The 10,178-nt window shown below is 43.1% G+C and overlaps 2 protein-coding genes across 2 annotated transcripts in view; one reads left to right on the top strand and one right to left on the bottom strand.

Annotated features, from left to right (window-relative positions):
- Nucleotides 1-2,507, top strand: part of elmo3 (engulfment and cell motility 3) — a gene marked incomplete in the record, with an annotated part of 26,768 nt that extends 24,261 nt beyond the window's left edge. The window contains 2 exon segments of the mRNA XM_035665423.1: nucleotides 998-1,078; nucleotides 1,205-2,507. Of these exon segments, the coding sequence (XP_035521316.1) occupies nucleotides 998-1,078; nucleotides 1,205-1,417 (294 nt within the window).
- On the bottom strand, nucleotides 2,393-9,929 carry lrrc29 (leucine rich repeat containing 29). The gene is made up of 11 exons (XM_035665422.1): nucleotides 9,627-9,929; nucleotides 8,441-8,542; nucleotides 8,130-8,264; nucleotides 6,684-6,863; nucleotides 5,872-6,177; nucleotides 5,458-5,671; nucleotides 4,861-5,015; nucleotides 4,528-4,743; nucleotides 4,211-4,423; nucleotides 3,893-4,107; nucleotides 2,393-3,802 (listed from the first exon to the last, which is right to left on the bottom strand). Exons 1-11 carry the CDS (start codon nucleotides 9,681-9,683, stop codon nucleotides 3,646-3,648), a joined length of 1,950 nt encoding a protein of 649 aa, XP_035521315.1. The 5' UTR covers nucleotides 9,684-9,929; the 3' UTR covers nucleotides 2,393-3,645.
- Between the last annotated feature and the right edge of the window lie 249 nt (nucleotides 9,930-10,178).

Raw genomic sequence — 10,178 nt, 5'->3', positions numbered from 1 at the left:
AATTACGACTGGATTGATAGGAAAGAATCTCTAGTGTAAAACTGTTATTTCTGTTCGTTTTTCCTCCCTTTACTCTCATGGACCAACGAAGCAGAGGGAAATAGGTAGATGTAAGAAGACCGGTGTTGGCAGAGAACAAATCAGTCGGTCGTTGGGCGTTTGTGCCGTTAGACTCAACAGGGCGTTACCATTTCTTCGTAATGTGCGTGTCACCAACACACTGAGGAACAACAACCACGTGGAGCTATCACCTGACCGCTCACCCACAAGACCTGCCCGTCGCGCGTATGCATAGCAGCTCATGCTGGTGTGTCTGTTCCATCGTCGGGCATTAATGGTGGGACCCACGGGTACAGCAGCGCGAAGACAGACTGCCGCTGAACTGCAGTATCCGAAAGTGAATAAGGAAACGGACTGCATGGCACAATTAACACTGAACTCACACGCTAAGAGCCACAGAGTCGTGCTATGCCTGTTCATTATCTTACTCCACGAGGACCCGTTCCTGTGCAAATATGCAGAAGTTCGCCCTGTTGCTCATCCCATTTCTATACAGACACCCTATAACTGGGCGGCAGATCGCAGGAAAGTTTTTTCACAAGAGGAAGAAGGCTCCATCGGGTTTACCTACCCAGCCAAAAACATATCAAAAAACTAAAAATTTTCATGTCGGATGAAAGAGGCTGAGTATTGTTAGAAATCCAACATCTTACAAGACTATAACATATTGAGATTCCAACCAATTTATTATTTCAACTCATAAACCGGTGATTTTTGAGCTTTAGTCCCAGCGGGCTCAGCGCAGTAGACCAATTAAATAACATAACGATAACACAAATAAAATATAGTCTGTTATACAAACCATAAACTGTCAGGACCAGCAGTCCAAGACAATATTAACAACAAGGTCAGCAGCCCTCCTCGTCTTTTCAGATCCTGCTCGCCTCCCGTTGTTTGACGTAACAAATGACACGTTGTGTTTGTGTTTGTGCTGCAGGAGGTGCTGGACCTGGCATTCAGCATCACTTATGACGTAGAAGAGTACAGCCTGAACTTCATCGCCCCCTCTAGAACTGATGTGAGTCTTTCTCCCCAAAATTTCCAGAACATTTTCTTCTTTATCCGTTTCTTTTTTTTTTACTGTGTGCAATGTACAGTAAGAGTATAAACAGTATACTGAGTGGCTTTCCTCTGTCTCTGTCAGTTCTGCCTGTGGACAGATGGACTTAGTGTTCTCCTGGGCCGGGACATGAGTAGCGAATCCATGCGCAGCGAGCTGGAGATCCTCCTCTCTATGGAGATTAAGCTCCGCCTCCTGGACCTCGAGAACGTTCCCATCCCAGAAAGCGCGCCGGTCGTCCCCAAACCACCGAGTAACTACAACTTCTGCTACGACTTCAGCCAGACGGAGCAGTAGAGTGTGTGTGTGAATGTGTAAATATATGTGTGTGTGTATGTATATGTGTGGTGAGAGCTGACCTGTGCATCCATGCACTTATTCCTATAACACAGATTTATAACCTCAATGTTAGGGTTTTCTTATGTGGTCTTCTACATCCAAGTGAAACAATGAACAGGAGAACGCCTGCAGAAAGTGACTTTGTCTTTAAACTACAGTAGTGATTGTGATTGCGGCTATCGACCGTGCTAATGCTACTCGTTATCACTGCTCAACTTTCAGTCCCGACTCTCCATTCACGATTCCTCCTCAGCTGTCTGGAAGCTTCGACGCAGCTTCAGAAACTCTTGGAAAACTGAGATTCTCCTTATACAACACAGCCACTCAAGTTAATGGTACTTTAATGTTGTTTTGTAATCATTTTATATATTTCTAAATATATCTAAAACTATGTATGACACGTGGAATATTCCTGTATTGTTGGTTAAGATGCTTTTATGTTTGTCTCAAAATGCTGGCCGGTTGCTTTTTTTTCTCTTTTAAATGGGCATTAAGTAAAACACAGAGCTTTCTCAAGATGTGGTACACAATATGTTTTTCAGTGTTGGACAATATTTTGCATTAATATACCTACAGGTACTCTTTGTTCGGATCCTAACGGCTCAGTAAGATTACTGTGGAGCAGAGATGCTCTGTATTTTTACAGCGATGCAGATGTGCATCAGGTACCAAGCTGACTTCATTATATGCAGTTGTATCTTTTCGTAACAACTTTTATATCCAACCAGCAATCATCCTAGTGAATCTGTACGATACAGAATGCAATCAGTGATCTTTTTCTTGTATCAAATTAATTCTAAAACTGATCAATTTTGTACAAGGTACTTTATAATACTATGATGGAGGCGTCAATCATAGTGTGCTATACTCGAAGCAGCTACTGAAGAACTGACACAGGTCTACAGTATATCACACATTGTGGGTGTTTTCTGCTTTTTTTTTTTTGGATTATTATTTCAGTCCTCTGCAGTGCATCCCTGACACACAACCCTCTGTGATAACATTCACTTTGAATCATGTGCTTTGGGTGACTTCACATGAATAAACAGTTAAAAAACAAACAAAGCATGTCTGTACTTTTGGTTTTATTTATAAAATCGACATCTTTTTATCCTTGTTTTTTTATCTTTACAGTCTCCCTCCGTCACAGTGACTCATACAGTATTAGAACAGTACAATTATTCAACCATGGTTATGCAGTGTAAAGGGATATTTCTTCAATTAGGCTACAGTGGTTGGCCAACAGATGGTCCTTCAGATGAATTCAAGTTAGTTTGCTTGTGTTTTTGTATCCAGTAATAACAGCAAATGTTCAGAGATTTCCAATGAAAAACTGTTGTGATGTTATGATTTCCTCTCCTGATAACGCCGGCAGTTTTCAGACAACCCTTAAATAATTAAAACTAAGTACCGTGAATGCAGCACATGCAGGGACGCTGCTGACTTCCATCAGCAAAAATAAAAGGCAAATCTCCATCTTCTGAAAGACACTGTGCAAAATAAATCACCGTAGCTGTATCTTTATCTGATTAGTATTTGAGGACCACTATTTCACTTCACATCCTGTCTTTACTTCTACTGTATCAACCAATGGTATCAACACAGAAATGATTGTTAAATAAAAACATATTTCCTGTTATGTCGATATGAGATATTAAAAAAAAAAAAATCAAGCGAGAGCATTTAAAAGGAAGTTTTAGAGCCCAAAACAAAGGAGAAAATTGGAATATCATTTATGTCATTAGTTGTGGACTAAATGTAAGAATTATTCCACAGTGCATCTTTCAAGTTGAGTCCCATTAGTTCCTAATGATTCAGTATATAAATTACACTACTATATATATTATTAAGAATAAAAAAAAAACCTATGTTATGTAAATTAAAGCTGCACAATATGGTAAAAATAAAGAAGATGATATTGCATTTTGTCATATTGTGATATATTAAAAACATTTTCTGAGATGCTGTTTTTACTGGTTAGGGTGACATCTAGCTCCACATTCTTATTACAAGTATTCAGGATTTCCACTAATTTTAACATAAATGGACAAAGCACTTTGAAATGCCTGACTTTAAAATCAAACCCATACCCTCAGTGATGAGTGTGTTTTCACTTTTCAACATTCCCTTCAGTTCTTGTGCAAAAAAGTTGAACTCACGGAGCAGGCTTTGGTCAGCAGGTTAAGTTATAGGAAGTGCGGATCAGTTAGTTTGTAGTGGACGTTTTCCAAGATGGGCAGCTGTGATTGGAGGAGGTGCACAGTTGTTGCCGAGATGTTTTTGCACCTTGAGATGTCGAGTGTTCGCAGACGGCGACAGTGCTGCACCAGGCAGAGCAAGGATCTGGGGAGGAGGGGTTCAGAGGGTCAAGAGATTAGGAATCTGAGAGCTACAGATGTGGTAGATGGGGGGGGTTGGTTGTGTGCCACTCACCTGTCAGTGATATTACAACTGGAGAGGTTGAGATGCTGCAGTCTGTGCAGATACGGCACAGCCTGTTCCACTCCGCGGTCAGTGACACCCGGGCAGTGGCTGACGGACAGGCTGGTGAGGCTGCGGCAGTGCCTGGCTACCGATGCCAAGCTGGCGTCGGTGATCTCCGGCAGCATGGAGAGAGACAGTTGGCGGAGGTCTGGGTAACGCACCACCTGAGACGAGAGGAGAAACAGCATTGGCTCCTGACTTCAGCTTTCGAAACATTCTGCATTCCTGCTGCAAACATTTGCCTCTCCTCATCCCCCCTCCCCCCACCTGTGTGATGCTGCTGTCAGTGAGTTTGAGGCAGGCAGAGAGGTCCAGCTCCTGCAGCCTGTTGAGGGCTAAAAGTGAAACTTCAGCCTGCTGTTTGAACTGCTCCAGGTCATTCTGTGTCACCACCTTGGGTCGCTCTTCGAACGGCAGACAAGGAGGCTTGAAAAAGCCCATGTTGCCAAAGGTCCGGGTGAAGCTGAGACCCTTGTCCCCCTGATGAGATAAGTACATAAATACAACAGTTACTGTAACTTCTAGAGTATAAGGAAAGCTATTCCCTATTTTTCTGACACCTTTCACTTGTCTGTGGCTCTCACCGTCTGCTGGTCACGGTCACATGTGGTCGTTTCCTCCATCCCCAGCAGCCCCCAGTCTGTGACTTCTTTACACCAGCCGAGCCGCAGAACTACCAGCCTCCGCAGGAAGGTGGCTATAGAGCGCACAGACAGGTCAGTCACATCAATACATGACGTCAAGTCTAGCTCACGGAGAGTGTCCCCAAGAAGCTGGGTGAGAGAGAAAACTGCGAGATCCTGAAGAGAGAAGAGGAAGTTGTTAGAGGATGTGTTTTTCCACAAAGACACATTTAACACACACACACACACACACACACACACACACACACACACTGTACAAACACACTCACTGACCCTAATGTAGGTGCAGCTCTTGAGTATGAGTGTCTCCAGCTGTGGTCTGGTGCTGGATCCCGTCAAGCCTTTCACTATCTCTGTCCCGCTGATGTGCAGACACACAGACAGATCCAGACTCTTCAGGGACGACACAGACAGAAGTTCAGCGAGGCCTGTGGACGACACCCGGTTAGTTAATGTGCACGGAGGGTGTGATATTTTTTTGTCACTTTGCAGGCAATAAAATTTGAACAATAAAACCAAAACAAAGAGTTAAAGACACTAAAATGGTCTGTAAAGCTGTACTGTCCTGTACTGCAGAGCTACATAATAATTCTCTGTGGATTTGTCACTACGAGCAACCCCTTATACATCGCACTACTACATTACTACTATGTTAATATTCAATTATAATCAGTAGTCATGATCATGAAGAAGACAACTCACTAAGTACTGTCAAGATGGTCCTATAAGAGCAGCTTTTGATTCAACTGAAAGTGCTGGGTGCGGTGTAATGAACACTGTGGCGTCTAATGGCTACTAAGCAAGGCGTTAGACTTATATTCATACTGGCACTCTATGATACACACAAAAACAAAGTGACATTAATGGCACCTGATTCAGTGATCCTCCAGTCGCGGGACAAGCAGAGGTGTGTCAGTGTCAGGCCCCGTGCTATGGCCAGTACAGACCTGTTGGTCAGCGAAGTGCAGGCACTCATGTCCAGTCTCTGGATGCTTGGCTGGTGCTTCACCAGAATCTCCACTGAGTAGTCGGTCAGCTCCTTACAGTCATGCAGAAACAGTTCTTCTAGGACCAAATCCTTAACCTGGAACAGAAAGAACATCAACATATAAAACCCTTCTGTCTTCTGTGAGGACAAGCAATTTAAACTCTTTATTTTCAACAAAATTAAAGGACTTGCTAATATCATGAAAATATTCTAAATTCTAAATGAAATCTTAACCAGTATAAAAGTAGACTAGCAATAAAGAAGCTGTTGCAGGGACCTGTTGAAGGTATCCTGACCTGTGCAATGGTGCGTAGAGACTCAGGGGTGATGGAGGTTCTGCTGAGGTCCAGAGCTACAAGGGTAGATTTCTGCTCTGTTAAGAACCTCCGCAAGTTCCTCAGCGACAGCATTGCGGACGAATCCTCAACAGCTCCCACCGGGCACCCTCGATACGGGTCAAACTCAAAAGCAATATGGCAGCCGGCCAGCGAGATGCGGCGGAGGCGCGGGGTACAGCCGGTGAGCCGACTGAAGGTGAGGTCGGAGAGGTAGCGCAGGTCGGACAGTCCCAGCTCCTCCAGGCCAGACAGAGCTGACCTGACCTGGAAAAAAACGATGGGAGTTTGACCTGAAATTGGACTTTACATGTGGAAAAACAATAAAGCAAACACACAAGCTTACTGTGGGGAGAATTAGTATGATACTGATGCTGTAATACTGAGAGGAATTACCAATGGTCATTATTTGAAATCACTCCCAATGCCCTTTTCAACAAAGACTACAGATATAGAGATCGTCATCATGACTTAAGACGGAGCTATATAGGTGCATTTGCAGCGTCATAGTGGCTAAAATGCCTCTGGTTTTCTAACATCCACAGTGGACAGGACATGTTGACAGGATGATCAGGTTTTAGCTCGTCATCCCACTATTACATAACAGATATTTTTCACATGAAATAGTCGGGTAAACACAGGTGTTACCACTGATACTAATTAAGCTTCTGTTGCATTCAGGTCAAACAGAGTCAGGGTGCTGCTTTTGTGCATGCTGGCTGACTGGAAAGGCTCCACTATTCCATGTCAGGAGGTAATACAGCAGTAAATACCTGCTGCCTGTGCTCCTCCCTGGAGAGGAAAGCCCCGGACATGAAGAGGCTGTCCAGGCCCCCGAGGTCCAGCCTGCGGAGGGAGGTGAGGTGAGGGAGGAGGGCCAGCAGAGAGGCCTCTGTTATGCTGCTACCAGGCAGGGCCAAGCTCTCCAAATTAGGACCCAAGCACAGTCCTACCTGAAGGGGGAGAAAGACAGAGAGAGAGATAGCAGAGATGATCGCATGTGAGGGGAGACCGGCAGAAAGAAGGAAATTATGGTTGCTTAATTTACTTCATGCTCTCTCTATTCCATAAAAAATGGCATGTGGACACAAATAGTAATATATTTAATAATCAAACTCTAACACTGACATGTTAAGTCAATATAAACACAGAGTCAACTTATCTCTCTCCTTATCTTTATAGGCAACACACCTGTACAACCACAACTTGGTAGTACATCAAATCTTTAATTCAGTGCTTGCATGTAGGGGCCGATAATCAGAGCCGATATTCAGCATTTTTCAGATTATTGGCGTCATTATTTTTTGCAAATAAATACATTTAAAAATGTGCTACTTTGGCTCTGATGCAGCCACCTCTCTCCGTCTGTAGTCTCCCTCAATGTCCCGCCCACCCACAGCATATGATTGGACATCACGGGTCATAGCCTATCAGCAGTGAAGGCTGCTGTGCCGCAGACAAGAAAATGGAAACACTCAAGTAAAGTACCTCAAAATTGTACTTAAATACTTGAGTAAATGTGCTGCAAATGTACAATGATAATCAGTTTCTTTGATTACTAATAATCGGCCTCTGTATCAGCCAATCCCTGCCTGCATGTCCACACACACATACACACACAATAATGTGATAAGGGTAAATGAGGGTGAACTTTGGACTATGACGTGTCATAATGTCCCACATCCTGGTCCGCGTGACGGGAAATTAAAATGATAAGAGTGATACCATGTAAATACAACATATAAAAGGTCTTATTTCTGTTCTCTTGTTCCTGGTTTGCACTACAATGTTAGCCTTTCAGAGGAGAGACATCTCATCTTGCCTGGTGGCAGTTTGTCTCTGGGTGGAATAAAATCCATTAAACTTGGGTTTGCTCGACAGGTTCTACATAAGCCCCTGAAGGTTGGAGAATTCTCTGAAGCCCACAATGAAGCGTTTAATCATTTGAAATGAAAACACAACACTAATCAAAATAAGAATAACTAGGTCTTCACATAACAGCAGCAATATAATATGGCAAAAACAAGGGTTTTAACACAGTAAAGGCATATTTAAATACTGATATCAGAAATACTCCTTGTTTGGCCTCGATATCTATCACAATAAAAGCTGTTTCTTCACAGCTTTCATCTCGAGCTATAGAAAGACCTGAGGACCTATCCACATTCATCCTAATCTCCACGTAGTGAAGGGTTATTAATTGTAATAGTGTACTGCACCTCCTGAAGCAGCGTTCTGGACATACTCAACCCATCGAGCTGTGTGATGATCAGACTGCAGCGTGACCTTCTGCCCAGACCCCGGATCAGCTCCAGGGCCGAGGCTGAGGCCGGGAAGCAGAAGGTGTTGTTCTTCTAAAACAAAGAGAAGCACACAGAGAAGGGAACACAGACTTAACTCTGCCCTGGAGCTTGGACAGTCAGGTTGTAGACACACAATGTTGACTGATTTCAGTCAGTCAACATTGTGTGTCTACAACCTCTGAAGAATTCATAACATAAAAGTGTGTCTCTGCTCTGGAGGAAATTACCTGAAAGCGCGCGTCCTGACTGGCGCTGTACCATCTGCGGCTGACCAGCGAGGCTTCCTTCCTGTCTGAAGCATCAAGAAAGCTCAGGATGTAAACTATGATCTATGGCGAGAGACAGAAACACAGCATTATGTAACATCGATGTTTACTGATGCTGGAAGGAAAAATCCACCCCCAGGGTTACCTAACAGCTTTTTATGAACTTTATGAACGGCTTTGAGGAAACATAACGAACTCTGAGCCGACGAAGCTGAATTTCCGGTTCCACAACAGCTGATCAGAGTCGGTCCGATCAGTTCTGAGTATGTTCACTCTGAGTTAAGCTTGTGCAAAAGCCATTATCAATGGAGCTCTAAAACTACGATTCTGTCTTTCATACTGATTTTTAGAATTTAAACTGAGATTATGTGGGAGCAATAAACATTTTAGTGACAAACTGTCAGCAGAGTCACAGTGTTATTAAAAAAATAAAAAGACATGCAGAGTTTTTATTCTGACTTGATGCTGTGTAATATTTAAACTTGAGGATATAAATGCTGTAACTGCAGATAGTCCTGAGTATAAACTGATATCCAACCAGGAATATATATATATATATATAGGAGGGGAATAAAAACAAACTGTAGCACTCAGAAACGTCACATAATTACAATAAAATAAGGAGAAATAAGGAATACTTGACCCAAAATGTGTCATTATGTAGTTGTCTCAATGTCTGTGGGCTCATATTTTTATGGCAAAATCTGTTCCTCTTCTTTATAATATTAATTTCATAATGATGCTCACTAAATGATGCCAATTTGCAGCCTTTTGATATTGCACTTTGCTATATTGCGATTAATTGTGCAGCCCTAATTTCTACTGGAAATAATGTGGTTCTTTTAGGTCCTATTGGAAATCAGTTTTTTTCCTATTGGTGCCAATAAAATCCCTGTTTTTATTATTTAAAGGACTCTTTTCCCCTTTATAAGAAAAATAATGCTTTGGTTCTTGTAGGATTTTCCCAGTCCTATTGGACTTTATTCTATAAGTTGTGACTGGTACCAGAATCAATTACAATTTCTTAATAGGAAATTTATTTTGAAATCTTAAAGGACTCCCTCCACTCCCACTTTGAGTACAGCATGCTGTTAATTCATTGATCCACTGAGCTTAATCTTCCTCCAACCAAATGCATGAAACTCACCTCCAGAGGCAGCTCAGGTGTTTCAACAACATCGTCCTCCACATCGCAGTTTTCCATCTCGGGCTTTTATTCTGAAGGACTCCGGACCATCGCCAATGAGCCACTCTAGCTCAGCTCAGCTCAGCTCAGCTAGCCTGCACAGTCTTAAAAAAAAGCCGCAAGAAAGCCGCCATCAGTCTCATCCATCAACTAATCGATAACTGATACAGTGCATATGGTAATGGCGGAGCGATGAGAGTCAATGAGTCGCTATAACGCTGCTTCCTCCCGCTGTCATCTCACTAAGCTACTTTATCCACAAGGCTGAACAACTGACAGGAACAACACTGACGTCAGGGAGCGGGGCATTGTGGGAAATGTGGTTTTTCTACCGTTATTTTTCACATACAGTTTTTACCCTTTACCTGAAACACCCACAACAAAGAGCCAGTGACGTGCACGGGGGGCAGTCGGTCGCCCCCCCCCTCCTGGCCCAATTGTTGAAAAACGTGTGGTAAAGTGCCCTCTTTGGAGCCAAAACGTGTGGTAAAGTGCCCTCTTTGGAGCCAAAAC

The sequence above is a fragment of the Morone saxatilis genome, unplaced genomic scaffold, assembly GCF_004916995.1.
Source record: "Morone saxatilis isolate NCDOM2014 unplaced genomic scaffold, NCSU_SB_2.0 Contig2, whole genome shotgun sequence".
NCBI classification, from domain to species: domain Eukaryota; kingdom Metazoa; phylum Chordata; class Actinopteri; family Moronidae; genus Morone; species Morone saxatilis.
Note: the sequence above shows the minus strand (reverse complement) of the source record. Positions and strands in the feature narration are given on the sequence as shown.

What these genes read in the sequence shown, in the direction of transcription:
- lrrc29 (XM_035665422.1), bottom strand. Translation starts at nt 9,683, where the DNA reads ATGGAAAACTGCGATGTGGAGGACGATGTTGTTGAAACACCTGAGCTG. An exon ending in CCAGAACGCTGCTTCAGGAG is followed by an intron (nt 6,864 to 8,129) that starts GTGCAGTACACT and finishes CTCCCCCTTCAG; the next exon opens with GTAGGACTGTGCTTGGGTCC. An exon ending in GTGACCGTGACCAGCAGACG is followed by an intron (nt 4,424 to 4,527) that starts GTGAGAGCCACA and finishes TTATCTCATCAG; the next exon opens with GGGGACAAGGGTCTCAGCTT.